Below are 20,000 nucleotides of genomic sequence, written 5' to 3' on the forward strand. Positions count from 1 at the left end.
ACATTCAAACTATTCTTACATTCATACTACATTCTGTCAGCATTTCAGTTCAAATTCAGCATTGGAGCATTCACACGCCATTCCTTCAGGAATTGCCTCATCTAGTTACAATATATAACTCTGCTGGAGGCGGGGCCAATTAGTGGCTCGCTCTGATTGGTTTGGCCAATACTACTCCAGGATTGAAATGTTTTGTTTTTTCAGCCATTTTTACACTTAAATAGGTTTAATTTAGGTCAAATTGTAGAATATAATAATAAAAACAGTAACATGTTCCTCCCAGACGCTGATAACGAGCGCTGCGACCAGTACACCGACTGCTACAGCTGCACCGCCAACACCAACGGCTGCCAGTGGTGCTCCATCCAGTGCGTCTCGCTGGGCAGCAACTGCACCTCGGCCTCGGTGAGACCCCCGCTCGTCATCGCCGCCATCTTTGGAGTGACGTTTTTGGTGCTGTGCTTTTTGTACGCAGGGTCCTATCGCCGACTACGACGCCTGTCCCAGGGACAGCCCGTCGTACGTGTGCAACAAGAAGACCAGCTGCAAGAGCTGCGCCGTGGACCAGAACTGCCAGTGGGATACACGCGACCAGGAGTGCATCTCACTGCCAGGTAAGCATGCGGACTGCCAACTCTTCATGAACCAGACTCTATTATAAAATCACATTTTTGTGAGGGTTGTCATTCAAATTGTGAAAATAATTACTGTTAGATTAAAGGGCTCACTTTTTCCACATTTAATGTCCCAGCCTCATTCCAAAATGGAATAAATACATTTTTGTCCTCAAAATTCTACACACAATACCTCCTAATGACAATGTGAAAAGGTATTTTTCTTTAATTATCATTCTTAAATGTTTACAGCCTTTGCTCAATACTTTGTTGATGCAGAAATTACAGCCTCAAATCATTTAAAATGGCACACCTATCTTTGAGCAGTTTCTCTCATTCCTCTTTGCAGCACCTTTCAAGCGCCATCAGGTTGGATGGGAAGCGTTGGTTTTTATCCAGAAGCACGGTGGTGGCAGCATCATGCTGTGGGGATGTTTTTCAGCAACAGGAACTGGGTGACTAACCAGGATAGAGGGAAAGACTAATGCAGCAACGCGCAGAGACATCATTGATGAAAACCAATGCTTCCCATCTAACCTGATGGCCCTTGAGAGGTGCTGCAAGGAGGAATGGGCGAAACTGCCCAAAGATAGGTGTGCCATTTAAAATGATTAGAGGCTGTAATTTCTGCATCAACAAAGTATTTAGCAAAGGCTGTGAATACTTATGTACTTCTGAGTGATTAGTGTTTTCATTTTTAATAAATTTGCGCTTTAAAAAAAAACAACTTTCCACATTTTTGGTATAGGGTATTGTGTGTAGAATTTTGAGGACAAAATAATGTATTCCATTTGGATTAAGGCTGTAACATAAAAAGTGAAGTGCTGTGAATACTTCCGTACTTGTGAGTGATTAGTGTTTTTGTATTTCAAAAATTTTTTTTTCCAAATTTTTGGTATAGGGTATTGTGTGTAGAATTTTGAGGACAAAATAATGTATTCCATTTTGGATTAAGGCTGTAACATAACAAAAAGTGAAGCGCTGTGAATACTTATGTACTTGAGTGATTAGTATTTTTGTATTTAAAAAAAAAGAAAAACTTCACTTTGTTGGTATAGGGTATTGTGTGTAGAATTTTGAGGACAAAAGAATGTATTCCACTTTGGATTAAGGCTGTAACATAATAAGTGAACCTCTGTGAATATTTATGTACTTGTGAGTGATTAGTGTTTTTGTATTTGAAAAACCCCCAAAAACTTTTCACATTGTTGGTTTAGGGCAGGGGTCACCAACGCGGTGCCCGCGGGCACCAGATAGCCCGTAAGGACCAGATGAGTCGCCCGCTGGCCTGTTCTAAAAATAGCTCAAATAGCAGCACTTACCAGTGAGCTGGTATTTACAGAGAAAAAAGTGCTGCACTTTCCCTCTGTGCAGATGGGGCTGAAAGACAATGCTTCTGCATCTGAGGCTTTTGACAAAGTTGCAGAAAAGTACTCTCAGGTCATAAACAGAGTTGGGCAAGAGTTTGAGAACAGGTTTTGTGACCTGGATCAGCTTGAGCCATGTGTGTCGTTCATTTCTAATCCTTTCATGAACGTGGACATATCATGCATTGCTGAGCAGTTAAGTGCAACATTCAGCCTGGATGCTGAACAGGTGGAGATTGAAATTGTAACACTGCAAAATGACCTCCACCTCAAAGCCCACCAGGCTGCACCAAACTTTTGGTGCCTTGTTGACACAGAAAAATACAGTGGTGTATGCGCAGCAGCTATGAAGGTTGCAAGCCTGTTTGGTTCAACTTATCTTTGTGAATCAGCCTTTTCTGACATGAACTTCATCAAGAACAAACACAGAACACGCCTCACTGATGCACATCTGCAAGACTCACTCAGAGTTGCAGTGTCAAGTTACACACCAGGGGCCGTATTTATCAAGCGTCTTAGAGTGCCATTTTACACTTAAGTCCTGAGAATTTGCGAATTTTAGTCCTACTCTCAAACTTAAGAATAAAAGCTATTTATCAACTTTCTTAAGTCTAAGAATCACTCCTACTCTCCACGATATTTAAGAGACCTTCAGAAGTGTCTTAAGTGGTTAGGAGTTGCCAGCAGCGGATGGCACTGAGGCGAGAGAGACGTGTGCGAACGTTCAGGGAGCGGAAGGATGTCCTGGCTTTGTTTGATGACGAGCAGCTGATCAAACGGTATCGTTTAGACAGAGCGGGTATTATTTTTGTCACAGATTTAATAATTTTCGATTCCTTGTTGATTTCTGCATGTGGCTGCAGTGGGCTAGTATATATAGAGCCACCCACACAAGTTCCAAATTAGTTGCCTAATTAATGAATTGGAAAGAAAATGTTATGAGAGTAGTGTATGTGTGAGGTGAGTGACGTCAGTGACTGTGTGGGCGAGAGAAGAGAGGGAGCGGTAGCGTGAGTGCGGGCGGGGACTAGTTTGTTTTGTACTATTTTGTAGTTTATTGTCAAAATATACACTCCCATTGTCCACTTAAATATTTCTAAGATATTTCTTTATTCTTAGACAAGGGATTCCCTTCTGTGATTGGTCATTTCTATGGACACAAAAATGACGTCACCTAAAATTCCGTTTACGGCCCATAGTAATGTCGTAATTCAGCTCTGAGTGTGACACTTAAGATTCAGTCCTACACTTCGCTGAAAGTGTGAGTAAGACGCTTGATAACTAACTTTTAATTGCAGCTTTCAGCGAAGAATTTCTTTACTCATAAGTCAACTCTTAGCAGACTTCTTAGGAGTAATTCTAAGAAGCTTGATAAATACGGCCCCAGAGTACAACACACTAGTTAACAGCATGCAATGCCAGGCTTCCCACTAATTGACAAAGAAACAGATAACAGATTTGGTGTCCAGTTCAAAGTGTGACATGATTTATTTAAACATTTGAGAGTTGACTTTTGTATTTTACATGAGTTATTTGTACAAACATGGTGCAAAGTAATTCATGATTTGTTAAAAAATGTTAGTGGCTAGCCAGTTAAAATGGGATATTGTGATTTCACAATAGAAGTGATCATTTGAAAATGTTCAATTTGAAAAATGTGCACTTAGAGAATATATAAAAATAAAGTGTTGCATATTGATATTTATCTTTTTCTATATATATTTATTGTGAGAACTCATTAAGATGATCAGTGTTTCCACAAAGATACATATAATTAATTATTAATAATAACATAGAGTTAAAGGTAAATTGAGCAAATTGGCTATTTCTGGCAATTTATTTAATTGTGTATCAAACTGGTAGCCCTTCGCATTAATCAGTACCCAAGAAGTAGCTCTTGGTTTCAAAAAGGTTGGTGACCCCTGGTTTAGGGTATTGTGTGTAGAATTTTGAGGACAAAAAATGTATTCCATTTTGGATTAAGACTGTTACATAAAATTCTGTGAATACTTATGTACCGTATTTTTCGGAGTATAAGTCGCACCGGCCGAAAATGCATAATAAAGAAGGAAAAAAACATAAGTAGAATTTTTTGGGGACATTTATTTGATAAACCCAACACCAAGAATAGACATTTGAAAGGCAATTTAAAATAAATAAAGAATAGTGAACAACAGGCTGAATAAGTGTACGTTATGTGACGCATAAATAACCAACTGAGAACGTGCCTGGTATGTTAACGTAACATATTATGGTAAGAGTCATTCAAATAACTATAACATATAGAACATGCTATACGTTTACCAAACAATCTGTCACTCCTAATCGCTAAATCCGATGAAATCGTATACGTCTAGTCTCTTACGTGAATGAGCTAAATAATATTATTTGATATTTTACAGTAATGTGTTAATAATTTCACACATAAGTCGCTCCTGAGTATAAGTCGCACCCGCCTATGAAAAAAACCGCGACTTATAGTCCGAAAAATACGGTACTTTAGTGATTAGTGTTGTTACTTAAAGACCGTGTGGTCAACAAGAGTTTTTTATTTTCCTCATGCCCTCTAAAATATTCAAGTTAAAAAAAAAACAAACTAGGATGTAATTTTGCTCTATTTATCTATGGCCTGCTTCTAATGACCTCCTTCGTGCTGGAAGTAAATCAATTTGTCGCGTCTCCAGATAACGTTTGTGGCGAGAGCTGGCACCTGGTGGGCAACTCCTGCCTGAAGTTCATCACGGCCAGGGACTCGTACGACAACGCCAAACTGGTTTGCCGCAACCACAACGCTGTGCTGGCGTCGCTCACCACGCAGAAGAAGGTGGACTTTGTCCTGAAGGAGCTGCAGATCATGAGCGTGGTGGTAAGTACAGGGGAGGGGGAGTGGCCTTTAGCGACCAACCAGTCCGAGATCTGCAGTTGGATGGAAAGAATGGAGAAACTTTAATTAGGTTTGAAGGAGATGGAACTTCTCCTCCTTGTTTACCAGCACTGCAGCAGTATGGAAATGTATTGGGGATGGTCTGATAGGGTCTGCAGAGTCTGTGAAATTGATCTTGAAACACTTCTTTCCCTGAAAAAGCCTGAAAAAAAGTCCTCCCTAGAAATACTCGTTTGTGTTATGGGAGCGCCTGTGTCGTGTTGCAGTACAAAGCCTCCGTGACCCCCTGGGTGGGCCTCCGCAAGATCAACGTGTCCTACTGGTGCTGGGAGGACATGTCCCCGTTCACCAACACCTCCCTCCAGTGGCTGCCCGGCGAGCCCAGTGACGCTGGCTTCTGCGGCTACCTGGCCGAGCCCGCCTCCAGTGGCCTGAAGGCGCAGACCTGCATCAGCCCCGTCAACGGCAGCTTGTGTGAGCGGCCAGGTGAGAAGCACACCTGACCTCCTGTACCTTGAGTGCCGAAAAAGTGTTGTATGGTTTACATGCTGACCTTAAATATATCTGATTTATGACACCTAAAGACTTACAAAGTTCGAGAATAAATACATATGATCAAAATAGTATCAATCTCAGGGAGATTCCCGAGAATTTTGAGCGTTAAAGAGCAAACCACGTGATTCCTGACGTAGAGGAGGAACCACAGATCCCTTCCCCGTCAACAACGATGCTAATCAAGCAGACTTTGTTTTGATTGATTGAAACTTTTATTAGTAGATTGCACAGTACAGTACATACTCAGTACAATTGACCACTAAATGGTAAAACCCGAATAAGTTGTTCAACTTCTTTAAGTCGGGGTCCACGTAAATCAATCCATGTGAGAGCCAACAACGATTACCTTGGGAAAAACGATGATCCAGAACCTTATATTTTTGAGCCCGAACATAAAGAGGATGAGCAATGAGTTTTAGAAGCCGAGTGCTAAACGAATGTAGCTCTATAGCATTAGCAGCGTTGCTAGGTGCTAAACATACAAACTAACCGTAATAAACCATAATAAAACAAGTAGTATGACCCCGAAAGGGACAAGCGGTAGAAAATGGATGGATGGAAGTTTGAGACCAAGCAGAAGCAGCCGTCAGCTCAGTGTGTCAACAATAGCAGCGTAAGCTAGCATTAGCTCACTGCTATCAATGCGCCGCGGAAATAGTCCGTCTGCGTTAGCACTTATAATAACAATATCACTCATATTTGGTTAATTTCCAGGTCACGACATGTAAATGGAGTATTGTTGGCACTTTCTGGATGTTTTTAGAGAGTATAATGAGAGGACCCTCCATCTGTTGACTCAATTGTTAGATATTTGTTTACCATTTTGAACAAATACAAAAAGCCAAGTATATGTGTTCTTGTCTTACATAAGGAGTGTGAATGATAAACATCACATCTCTGTCCAATGTTTGCACATTTCCGGTATGACTGTTCTAATAATATGGTCAGAGTGCAGAAGTGGTACTACGGTGACGTAGAATCTACGGATATGTTAGAGTGTCCGCCCTGAGATCGGTAGGTTGGAGTTCAAATCCCAGCCGAGTCATACCAAAGACTGTAAAAATGGGACCCATAACCTCCCTACTTGGCACTCAGCAACAAAGGGTTGGAGTTGGGGGTTAAATCACCAAAATGATTCCCGGGCGCGGCGCCGCTGCTGCCCACTGCTCCCCAAGGGGATGGGACAAATGCAGAGGACAAATTTCACCACATCTAGTGTGTGTGTGACAATCATTGGTACTTTAATCTTTAATCTTAATCTTATTGCCGAAGATTTTCAGAGCGGGATATTCAAAATGGCCGACTGACTTTGTGGCCTTTTGTGATATTTAGACGGTATTTTCACATAGTTTGCGGATTGTGATATGGTTTAATGGATACAATGAAACACTATTAGACATAGAAAGTCACTCTACTGTTACTTTAAAGCGTTAGCTTGCGCTCATTTTGTCACGTTTGCTGACAAAATCAACAAGTCTTGAATTGTCAATGAGGCACCTTTTTATGTTATGGTTTAGTCATGAGCCAAAACATGAGTATCGATTTCCTCCATTGTCGGTTTAAGGTCCGCTAACGTCTCTGTGGTCGTCCCTCAGCCAACCACAGCGCCAAGCAGTGCCGGACGCCGTGCGCCATGCGTGCCACCTGCAGCGAGTGCACCAGCAGCACTTCGGAGTGCATGTGGTGCAGCAACATGAAGCAGTGCGTGGACTCCAACGCCTACGTGGCGTCCTTCCCCTTCGGCCAGTGCATGGAGTGGTACACCATGAACACCTGTCCACGTAAGCCTCGCCAAGGTCGCCGCTATAATTAGCTTCTTGTCGTCGTCGTCGCCTTTGACGGGACGCAGAGTCCCCCAGGCCTCCTCTTTCAGGCTGTTGCTTCTTACTTAAAGTGACACGTTGGTGTGCTTCGACTTTGAAAATAACCCTCCATGGCTCGCTCGTCCTTGATTGTGTTTTGCCCAGATACATTTTAATTCCAGAGTTGTCACGCTGACTTTTGGGTTTAATAAAAGAACAATCCCCAAGACGAAAGAAAGGGTCATTCCCCAGCTTCTCCACTAGGTGGAGCTACTTGTGTATTGGAGTTTTCACATCTGAATTGATACATATTCATTATTAGTAGCGCTACTCAATGGTACCAATCTTCAGTACTCCATGTGTTGATTAGAGATCCGCTGATCATTGGCCATGTATTTGGCATTTGGACGATGTTACCGTCTTTATCCGTATCTGCCTTTTTTCCCCCCCCAACTACAACTGAACTACACAGAAGATACAATATATACACATATGATACAGTATTAAGTATTAAAAAATGAATAATAATTAGTGAAGCAGGTAGTAATAAGCACTGCTTAAGCACCAGCAGGTTTGCCCTGCAAAAATGTAATTTTTTTGCCGGAAATTCAGTTTTTGTCGATATTTGGCATCAGTCTTTATCGGTATCAGCCTTTTTTTTTTTTTTCAACTACAACTTAACTACATCAGCAGATACAAAATATACACACATTATACGGTAGTTAGTATTTTAACTTTTATTGTTTGCCAGGGAATCCAGTTTTTGTCCTTTCTTGGCGTCTTACCGGTTCCATTTTGTTTGTTTTCACTTCTGCAACGATCAAGTGTCCGTCTGAGTGTGCGCTCATTAAGGGAGCTAGGCGAGTTCATGTGTTGATTAGTGATTGACTGATTATCGGTGCCGATATTTGGCATTTTAACGTATATCAGCCTCTTTATCGGTATCAGCCTTTTTTGTTTTTGTTTTTTAACTACAACTAAACTACATCAGCAGATACAATATATACACATATGATACAATATTTAGTATTTTAATTTCCATTTTTTGCCGAGAAATCCAGTTTTTGTCCTTCTTTCGCCGATATTTGGCATTTTGACGTATATCGTGTCTTTATCGGTAACAGGCTTTCTATTTTTTCTTTTTTTTAAACTACAACTGAACTACATCATCAGATACAATATATACACATATGATACGGTAGTTAGTATTGTAACTTTGATTGTTTTCCGGGAAATTGATATATAATAATAATAATAATCTGTGATTCACATACTGTACATCTTTGAGAAGGACATATTCTAATATACTATCCTCACTCATTCATGTGTACCTGAATTTATGCTTTGTTTGCTACACCCAAAACAGTACAGCTTTGTAAAAAAGAAGGCATTTACCTTACGAATGTGCAAGCTGGAGGTTTGATGCTTTTGTTTTGATTGGGCAAAGATGCTGACCTGGCATGATGCTGCTGTTCAAATGTAAGCATTGTTGTGTTGCTATCCTTTGTGTCCTCAAAGGGACTGTTTGCAACTTGGGCACAGTTCCATTTTTCAAACCAAAGAATACATTTCTTATCGTATTGAGTCAAAATTCAGTTTTTGTCCTTTCTCGGCGTCCTACCGGTTCCATTTTGTTAGTTTTCACTACTGCAACAATCAAGTGTTCGTCCGCAGTGAGTATGCGCTCATTAAGGGAGCAGGGCAAGTTCGTGTTGATTAGGGATTGGCTGTTTATCTGTGCCGATAAGTGGCATTTTGACGTATGTCAGCCTCTTTATCGGTATCGGCCTTTTTTGTTTTTTTAACTACAACTAAACTACGTCAGCAGATACAATATTTACACATGATCAGTGTTGGGTTAGTTACTGAAAACCAGTAACTAGTTACAGTTACTAGATACTTTATTTCAAAAGTAACTCAGTTACTAACTCAGTTACTTACACCAAAAAGTAATGCGTTACTGTGAAAAGTAACTATTTAGTCGCCCATTAATGCCCTTTTAGCCTTCATTGTTATTGCACTGGAGAATAATACAATCTGTTGATCAACTTAAATGCATTTGCACCACTGAACTCTGCTAAGCAATGTGGTCTACATACAACACACAAAGACAAAGATATGTTTCAAAGGGCCAATTTATTTCGGGCCAGAACAAATTGACAAAAGTATTTTAAATAGCTGCAACATAACATACATAAGTAACAAACCGCATAATAACAACATGTCACACCATGTCACAACATAGCTGTAAACCTGGCTTCACCCAAGGAAGGCCCACATGACATGATTATATGTCATGTCACGTTATACAGCACACATACTGCTATACACAAAGCCTAACCAGGCGTTTTTTTCTCTCAAGGAATTTTGAAATAAAATCATGTCTTCAGGAGATCAACACTGTACTAAAGCCCAGGGGCCGTACTTATCAAGCTTCTCAGAATTACTCCTAAGAAGTCTGCTAAGAGTTGACTTAAGAGTAAATAAATTATTCGCTGAAAGCTGCACTTAAAAGTTAGTTATCAAGCGTCTTACTCACACTTTCAGCGAAGTTTAGGACTGAATCTTAAGTGTCACACTCAGACCTGAATTACGACATTACTATGTGCCGTAAATGGAATTTTAGGTGACGTAATTTCTGTGTCCATAGAAATGACCAATCACGGAAGGGAATCCGTTGTCTAAGAATAAAGAAATATCTTGGAAATATTTAAGTGGACAATGGGAGTGTATATTTTGACAATAAACTACAAAATAATACAAAACAAACTAGTCCCTGCCGGCACTCACGCTACCGCTCCCTCTCTTCTCTCGCCCACACATTCACTGACGTCACTCACCTCACGGCCACACACATACGCTACTGTCATAACATTTTCTTTCCAATTCATTAATTAGGCAACTAATTTGAAACTGGTGTGGGTGGCTCTATATATACTAGCCCACTGCAGCCACATGCAGAAATCAACATGGAATCGAAAAGTATTAAATCTGTGACAAAAATAATACCCGCTCTGTCTAAACGATACCGTTTGATCAGCTGCTCGTCATCAAACAAATCCAGGACATCGTTCCGCTCCCTGAATGTTCGCGCACGTCTCTCTCGCCTCAGTGCCATCCCCTGCTGGCAACTCCTAACCACTTAAGACACCTCTGAAGGTCTCTTAAATATCGTGGAGAGTAGGAGTGATTCTTAGACTTAAGAACGTTGATAAAAAGCTTTTATTCTTAAGTTTGAGAGTAGGACTAAATTTCACAAATTCTCAGGACTTAAGTGTAAAATGGCACTCTAAGAAGCTTGATAAGTACGGCCCCAGAACTCTACGCATTTCCCCAGTTTTTGTTTAGAGAAAAGGAAAGATTGGCCTGGTCCACTAGGATCCCTCTTTATGTTTGTGAACTTTATAGTCCATACATTTAGAATGATGTGATAATCCAAAACTCAGTATAGAATGAAAGAGTATATAAGATAATTCACAGAGTGTGTACCTTCAGTGCTGAATGATGAGCAGAGGCAGAGTTTGGAGTGTCTTCTTTAGCTTGCTTTGCATGTTTATGTACTCACTGTCCACTGTGTCCAGGTACTTGGAACATGTTCTCTGTGCTATTTGCTGTTTGATGCCCGATATCATGCTAATTAGCTGCCTGAAAGCGGGTGACTCCACTGTGGAAATAGCCTGCATGTCTTCTAGCACAGTGGTCCCCAACCGATTGGCACCGGGCCGCACAAGAAAAAAAAAAAAATTGTATTTTTTTATTTTTTTTATGAAATCAACATAAAAAACACAATATATACATTATATATCAATATAGATCAATACAGTCTGCAGGGATACAGTCCGTAAGCACACATGATTGTATTTATTTATGTAAAAAAACAAATATATATATTTTTTTTAAATACCCCCCCCACCGGTCCGTGGGACAAATTTTCAAGCGTTGACCGGTCCGCAGCTACAAAAAGGTTGTGGACCACTGTTCTACCACATACGCTGCAATGGCTCTATCAATGTTGTCCTGGCTATCAGTGCCTCTGTTAAAATCCTTAGGTGGAGGTGGAGGTGAAGTGGCATCTGAGTCTGTGTCTCTCTTTACTAGCTTCGTCGAAGCATGTTGCTTTTGTAGCTGTTTCAGCAGATTTGAATTGCTAGTTTTGGGCAGTAGATGGGATCTCTGATCCAAGACACAACTTACATTTATCTAAAATGTTCTTTTCTTTGTGCTCGAAAAAGAAAAGTAGTGAGAATATCTCCATGTTAAATGATAAATAAATGATAAATGGGTTATACTTGTATAGCGCTTTTCTACCTTCAAGGTGCTCAAAGCGCTTTGACAGTATTTCCACATTCACCCATTCACACACACATTCACACACTGATGGTGGGAGCTGCCATGCAAGGCGCTAACCAGCAGCCATCAGGAGCAAGGGTGAAGTGTCTTGCCCAAGAACACAACGGACGTGACTAGGATGGTAGAAGGTGGGGATTGAACCCCAGTAACCAGCAACCTTCCGATTGCTGGCACGGCCACTCCACCAACTTCGCCACGGCGTTAAGAAACTCGACTCCAGCTCCACCATGATGTCTTGTTGGTAAACACAGCCACGTCCCCCCACCACCACACACAACCACACACAGCGCGCCTCTTGTGACACAGGAAGATTCAGAAGGACGACACCGCAGCTCTCCAATAAAACACACTCAGATCTTCTCAGTTTCTAGCCGATACTATATAAAAAAATAACGTAAAATAACGTGGTAACGCATCATGTAGTAACGGTGACTGAGTTACTGAATATAAAAAATAACGCGTTAGACTACTAGTTACCGCCGAAAATAACGGCGTTACAGTAACGCGTTACAAAGTCCCAACACTGCACATGATACAGTAATTAGTATTTCAACTTCCATTTTTTACTGGGATGTCCAGTTTTTGTCCTTCATTTTTGGCATCCTTCCGGTTGTTTGAAATGTTTGCAATATTTCTCACAAGGAAACCTTACAATGTATGAGCTAAATCCATGGTAAAATGTTACAAAGTGGAATACAGGCAAAAGTGAATGTTAGACACAGGTGATGAAGGTGTGACATTTGTGAGCCTAACTTCATGGTGGGGGCTCGCTATTTGGCAAACGCTTTTATTTAATCCCTGAATGGTATGAATTATTTAGTAAGTTAATGGATGAATGGCAATTTAATAGAAGGTAGTCTTTAGAATCAGAATGATAAGTACTTTATTAATCCCCCAGGGGAAATTAAGAAAGTCTTAGAGTGTTGCTTTAATGAACATCTTCTCATGTGTCTCCAGCTGAAAACTGCTCGGGCTACAGAACGTGCGCTCAGTGTTTGGACCAGCCAGGCTGCGGCTGGTGCACGGACTCCAGCAACACGGGCAAGGGTCAGTGCATCGAGGGCTCGTACCGCGGCCCCTTCCAGACCTCGGTCCCGGCACCGTCCACGCTGCCCGGCCTGCCCGCCGACCCCCCGCCGGCTCTCAACGCCAGCATGTGTCCCAGCGAGGCCCACTACAACTGGTCCTTCATCCACTGTCCAGGTGGGAGGGGTCTTCTTAATGAAGCTGTTCCCATCTAATGCACCGTTCCTCTTCCAGCTTGTCAATGTAACGGCCACAGCCGCTGTGTCAACGAGAGTGTGTGTGAGAAGTGCGAGGACCTCACCACGGGCCGCCACTGCGAGAACTGCATCTCTGGTTTCTACGGCGACCCCACTAACGGCGGAAGCTGCCAGCGTGAGTTTTAGTAATATTACATTATAATTTTTATTTTATTTTATTAACAATTTCTCGGTTGCATCATGCTGTGTGCTTATTTTGATTGCATTGTTTGTATTTTAACCATGTGAAGCACTTTGTGGGAAAATGTGCTTTATTACTTACTTTATTTTCCAAACTATAGAGCGCACCGGTATATGAGACGCACCCGTTAAATTCTAGGGGGACAAAATGTGTTCCATGTATTAGCCGCACCGGACTGTAAGCCACTGATATATACGAGTTATTTACACAGAAATATTCTGTAAATGTTTATTTACATATCTTAATTGTTTCTAAACGGTGTCTGTAAAATGGCTGATCAGACAAAAGCATATGTAGCATCGTAAGCTAGCTCTCCAATCAGCTAGCGGGGACATTTTGGTGAATTTAATGAGGAATTTGTGAAAGTAAAACAACACAAAAAGAATGTTGTTGTAAGTTAATAATACCAACACAGACACTCGTAAATGTGTTAGCATAGTAGCTAACGCTACTAGCTTCATTACATTACAATAGCACGTACAAATATGCATGAAAACACTCCTACACACATCACACATGGGACGCTTTAGTAACTATAAACAGCTTAAGTTATATTGTAAAACTTACAAATGTTTCTGAATTAAGAATCCATACGGTAGAAACGCTATGGTGGGATTCAAAAAGTTGATACCTCTTCCCATTACCCTTTTGAGATATGTTTGACTTTCTTTTTATAATTTTCTTTCCTTTTTTTTTTGTGAAACAACAATAATATTGTTATTGAGCACTAGATTGTTCTCAACATACTGTATATGTACGTATAGTATATACTAGATGTTTGATATGGAACTGACTATGACATACTCAATAAACTGATTGATTGCTATGGACGGCGAGAAGACTGAACGGGACTTCTACTTCCGGTCAAAAGGACTAAATGGGAGGACACTGCAGCACCTGCAGTGAGTGAACTCGTCCAAAAGATGGCACCATAGCGCAAAAAGTAACACACCTTATAAGTGTGTTTGATCGTTTTTTCTTAACTATTGCATTATGGCCATCAGCAAAGAAAAATCCATAAATTAGCCGTTTTATCTTCACGAAGTATGGATATTAAATATCCATCCAAAGCTTAACTCTGACATTATATTTATTGCAACTTTGGGTGACCTTGTGTAAAATGTATCATATAGACTGTTTGTGCGACCGCAGAGTTGTGTGGTTCACGCTGGGTCGTAAACAGCCAGGTGGCCCTCATCAGCACCAATCAGCTGCGTCTTCAGGCAATACTTGCTTCTGCTTCTTTGGACTCTTGTTATTCGCTCGCTTGTCTGCGCCACTCTTGAGAAACATTCGCTTTTGTAGTTTTCATGACTCCATGAAGGAAAAACCTCCTTGCTCATGGACATGATACAGTAGCAAACATGAATCTGTGATTCACATACTGTACATCTTTGAGAAGGACATATTCTAATGTACTATCCACACTCATTCATGCGTACCTGAATTTATGCTTTGTTTACTACGCCCAAAACAGTACAGCTTTGTAAAAAAGAAGGCATTTACCTTACGAATGTGTAAGCTGGAGGTTTGATGATTTTGTTTTGATTGGGCAAAGATGCTGACCTGGCATGATGCTGCTGTTCAAATGTAAGCATTGTTGTGTTGCTATCCTTTGTGTCCTCAAAGGGACTGTTTGCAACTTGGGCACGGTTCCATTTTTCAAACCAAAGAATACATTTCTTATCGTATTGAGTCAAAATTGCTTGTCAGTCCAAGGAATTTGTTTGGCGTTCAGACCTGTCACTCACCATAGACCTGGGCAATTTTTTTGACTCAGTGGCCACATTGAGAGAAAAAAATGTGCCTGAGTACCTCTCTGTTGGCAAGTTTCACTGCAATAAGGCACTTTTGGTAGCCATCCCCAAGATTCTGGCAAGCTTCTGGTTGAAGTTTTGACCACTCCTCTTGACAAAATTGGTGCAGTTCAGCTAAATGTGTTGGTTTTCTGACATGGACTTGTTTCTTCAGCATTGTCCACACGTCAGGACTTTGGGAAGGCCATTCTAAAACCTTAATTCTAGCCTGATTTAGCCATTCCTTTACCAATTTTGACGTGTGTTTGGGGTCATTGTCCTGTTGGAACACCCAACTGCGCCCAAGACCCAACCTCCGGGCTGATGATTTTAGGTTGTCCTGAAGAATTTGGAGGTAATCCTCCTTTTTCATTGTCCCATTTACTCTCTGTAAAGCACCAGTTCCATTGGCAGCAAAACAGGCCCAGAGCATAATACTACCACCACCATGCTTGACGGTAGGGTGGTGTTCCTGGGATTAAAGGCCTCACCTTTTCTCCTCCAAACATATTGCTGGGTATTGTGGCCAAACAGCTACATTTTTGTTTCATCTGACATCACATGGACAAAGATAAGACCTTCTGGAGGAAAGTTCTGTGGTCAGATGAAACCAAAATTTAATGATTTTTTGTGACCAACAAGTATGTGCTCCAATCACTCTATCACAAAAAAATAAGAGTCGTAGAAATGATTGGAAACTCAAGACAGCCATGACATTATGTTCTTCACAAGTCTATGTAAACTTTTGATTGCGATTGTATGTATATACTGTATATACATATACATATAAATACACATATATGGCTGTGTGTGTGTGTATATGTGTATGTGTGTATATATATATATATATATATATATCAGTGTTAACGCACTTTTTGTGTCTTTTTACGCATGGAAATCAGAAAGGACGGCAATTTCCGGAAGTCTGCACAGATTTATTTCATTTTTTTACCGCCCGGTTTGCTAGTTTATTTTTTTTGGATTGATTATCGCTTTCCGCCGGTGTTTTGTTTATATTTGCAGAGTCAAATTATTAATTATTGGTCGACTTCAAAGTAATGCACTTTCCGGTACAATTTCTTAAATTTTGATTCGCCGAAAGTTTTATTAATCACAAATACTGCATTTCCGGTATTAGGACTCCTGCGTGTTATTGTTTTCGTTATTGCGAGCAATAAACCCAGGAAGCGAAGCTTCAATAAAAAGTGGCTTCAGGAGCCACTTTTCAGCAAATGGCTCACTTATGACGATGGAAAGATGATTTGCACGCCATGTAAACGGGCTAAGAAAAATAACACCTTTACGACCAAGTGCACTGATTTTCAAAGATCCAGCCTCACCAGGCACCAAGAAACACCCTCCAATTTGGGTACCTACAGTTCCGCTCTTTAGTCGGAATGACGAGGCCGTCGATTTGTTACAACTCTTTATTTATGTTTTCCACAAAGCCAAGCGGACATCCACCATGCTAATAACAGTCCTGAACATGCTAGCGCTCCCTCTCCTAACTTGCCCACTCACTTAAACACGTCACGCCATCACAAAGCCAGAGATGAAATACTAGAGGCATTGTATGCCCTGGCACACAATTATCACCATTTCATGACCGAAGCAAAACACCTTTTACACTTTTATACTGAAATAAATACACCTACAATTTATTAAATGAAAATATAGAAAAAAAATACCGGCAGCGGTAAAGTTTAGATCCATGAAGGAAAGAAGAAAGTGAATGAATGTTTATAACTGAATACATTTTCATATGCATACATTTTTTTAATTGTTTTTATTATTTTTGTAATTAATTAAGTTGCGTTTATGCCAACCTTTTTCCAAAACACAATATAGAATGTGAGTTATAACAGGATAATGCATACATTTATCATTTGTTTTCAAAACGGTTACAAAAAAGTAGGAATCCAAAAATGTACTGTGGGACCCCATTTTTATGACTTGATGGGGTCACATACTGTATACATATATACATGTGCACATGTGTGTGTGTATATATATATATATGTATATATATATACACACGTGTATATATATACATATATTACATGTGCACGTGTGTGTGTGTATGTGTGTGTATATATATATATATATATATATATATATATATATATATATATATATATATATAAATATATATATATATATATATATATATATATATATATATATATATATATATATATACACACATACACACACACACGTATATACACAGCGTCTCAATTACTTGGATTTTTCCACTATTTTTTATGAGAAAAGTAGAGAAAGTGCACATTAGCACTTTTTGGAGAGGCAAAGTCTGTCAGAGAGAGACGTGCATAAACACACACACAAAAACAACTGTGTGTGTCCTTTTGGGTTTACTAAATGCTCTTTTAAATGTAAATAAATTCCAGCATACAATAATATTGTCTGATGGACTGTTGAGGTAGTACAAGTCACTCCTGTGTATTTTCCCTCTATTCAGCGTGCAAGTGTAACGGCCACGCCAGCATGTGCAACCCCAACAACGGGAAATGTTTCTGCACCACCAAAGGCATCAAAGGAGACCGCTGCCACCTGTAAGTGTCCTGCACGATCTCACTGTCCTCCATATTGTCCTGCTGATGTTTCATCAGCACAATATGGACACTTACTTGAAGGCCTAGCATGACAACATGTGGAGAAGATCACTCTCTTTGCCAGAGAGAGCCAGCTCCAGCTTGTGGTGCCCAAGACCAGACTTAAAACCAGGGGAGACAGGGCCTCCTCTGTGGTCGGCCCTAAGCTCTGGAACACTCTGCCCCTCCATGTTTGAACTGCTCCCACAGTGGAGTGTTTTAAGTCTCGTCTTAAGACCCACTTTTATTCTCTGGCTTTTAACACTACGTGAGTTGTGTGGTCCTCGGTTGTCCTCTGTGTTTATAACATTTTGATTTGTATTTACTGTTTCAATTGGTTTTACCCTTTAAAATAGTTTTTAATCATATTTATTTTATATTGTTTTTATATTCATTTATTTTTTGTTTTTATTCAGTCATTGGTGGAGCTAAGGATAATATTTGAATATTGTTTTTAATATTGTTGTGCAGCACTTTGGAAACATTTTGTTGTTTAAATGTGTTATATAAATAAAGTGGATTGAATTGGATTTGCCAGCATGGTCCCTGGAACAATCCGGTGGCGGGTCTTCATTAACGCCTGCAGATATATTGTCATTACTTTTCTCAGTCTTTGGTTAACGGTCATGTGCATGTGGCGTGGCGCCGAATAGAGAAAAGACGTGTGGCTTTACTGAGCTTTACGTCCATCCTTCATTTAGTTGTCATCAACCAAGTTCTTTTTTTTTGGAGCCTCTCTTTCTCTCCTGCTGAGCGCTTCTCCCCGCCTCTTGTGTTGCAGGTGTGAAGTGGAGAATCGTTACCAAGGCAACCCACTCAAAGGCACCTGCTACTGTAAGTGCAATTCAAAGCAGAGGAACGGTCAGGTCGATGCTAACGCGTACTTACTTGGCACTTGAATCAAAGCACCTCTCAGCTACCTTGATGTTCACGGGCAGCGAAGTGTTGAAGTGCGGCTGGAAGTTGATCGATAAAACTTTTGAAGACTTTCAATTTGAGGGCTCTTTTTTCCCCCTCACTGGCTGATTTGTGGGTTTTGTAGCAGCCGGTTTGCGTCTTCTGTCATCAAACCTGAGGGCACTTCACGTGACAATTAGTCGACACAAGTGACTGCAGTGTGCATGCCAGCCCAGTAGGTGGCGATGCATGTTGGGAAAATGCAAAACACTCATATACTATCACTATACATATATGTATAGGCTATACTGTGTGTCTGTGTGTGTGTGTGTGTGTGTGTGTGTGTGTGTGTGTGTGTGTGTGTGTGTGTGTGTGTGTGTGTGTGTGTGTGTGTGTGTGTGTGTGTGTGTGTGTGTGTGTGTGTGTGTGTGTGTGTGTGTGTGTGTGTGTGTGTGTGTGTGTGTGTGTGCGTGCTATGTCCGATAATGGCTTTTTTGCCGATATTCCGATATTGTCCAACTCTTAATTACAGATTCCGATATCAACCGATACCGATATATACAGTCGTGGAATTAACACATCATGCCTAATTTTGTTGTGATGCCCCGCTGGATGCATTAAACAATGTAACTTTACCATGAATTGATTAACGTGAACAATTTGAAAAACTTATTCGGGTGTTACCATTTACTGGTCAATTGTACGGAATATGTACTGTACTGTTATACAAGTTTCAATCAATCAATCAAAAACAAGGTTTTCCAAAATAAGAGAACAACTTCAACTCCAGTTATGGAAAAAAGTGCCAACATGGCATTGCCATATTTATTATTGAAGTCGCAAAGTGCATTATTTTTTTTAACATGCCTCAAAACAGCAGCTTGGAAATTGGGACATGCTCTCCCTGAGATAATCCTCATAACCACTACAACTATGGGAAATACTATACTTTGACTTTCACAAAGTGCATTATTTTTAAATTTTTTTAAACATGCCTCAAAACAACAGCTACAAAAACAATGAAGGCACACAGCTTCAGTCCAGAGTATACTAGAGCATACTTGCCAACCTTAAGACCTCCGAATTCTGGAAATGGGGGGGGGGGGCAGGATTTGGTGGTAGCAGGGGTGTATATTATAGAGTCCCGGAAGAGTTAGTGCTGCAAGGGGTTTTGGGTATTTGTTCTGTTGTGTTTATGTTGTGTTACGGTGCGGATTTTCTCCCAAAATGTGTTTGTCATTTTTGTTTCGTGTGTGTATATGTATGTATGTATGTATGTATATATATATATATATATATATATATATATATATATATATATATATATATATATATATATATATATATATATATATATATATATATATATATGTATATATATATATATATATATATATATATTAGGGGTGTGGGAAAAAATCGATCCGAATCGTGATTCTCACGTTGTGCGATTCAGAATCGATTCTCATTTTTAAAAAATCTCATTTATTTTGTAATTTACAGTATTTATTTATTTATTTTTATTTTTTATTTTTATTAATCAATCCAACAAAACAATACACAGCAATACCATAACAATGCAATCCAATTCCAAAACCAAACCCGACCCAGCAACTGCAATAAACAGCGCAATTGAGAGGAGACACAAACACAACA

At 40.1% G+C, this 20,000-nt stretch overlaps 1 protein-coding gene across 1 annotated transcript in view; it reads left to right on the forward strand.

Annotated features, from left to right (window-relative positions):
• The window catches only part of LOC133645938 (attractin-like), a 90,708-nt gene that overhangs the window by 69,929 nt on the left and 779 nt on the right, over nucleotides 1-20,000 (forward strand). Inside the window, exons 13-21 of the mRNA XM_062040866.1 lie at nucleotides 284-405; nucleotides 476-614; nucleotides 4,666-4,847; nucleotides 5,132-5,351; nucleotides 7,016-7,201; nucleotides 12,530-12,775; nucleotides 12,833-12,970; nucleotides 17,315-17,408; nucleotides 18,229-18,281. Coding sequence (XP_061896850.1) covers nucleotides 284-405; nucleotides 476-614; nucleotides 4,666-4,847; nucleotides 5,132-5,351; nucleotides 7,016-7,201; nucleotides 12,530-12,775; nucleotides 12,833-12,970; nucleotides 17,315-17,408; nucleotides 18,229-18,281 — 1,380 coding nt within the window. The remainder of the gene's footprint in view (nucleotides 1-283; nucleotides 406-475; nucleotides 615-4,665; nucleotides 4,848-5,131; nucleotides 5,352-7,015; nucleotides 7,202-12,529; nucleotides 12,776-12,832; nucleotides 12,971-17,314; nucleotides 17,409-18,228; nucleotides 18,282-20,000) is intronic.

This window comes from Entelurus aequoreus, linkage group LG03 (genome assembly GCF_033978785.1).
Source record: "Entelurus aequoreus isolate RoL-2023_Sb linkage group LG03, RoL_Eaeq_v1.1, whole genome shotgun sequence".
Classification (NCBI taxonomy): domain Eukaryota; kingdom Metazoa; phylum Chordata; class Actinopteri; order Syngnathiformes; family Syngnathidae; genus Entelurus; species Entelurus aequoreus.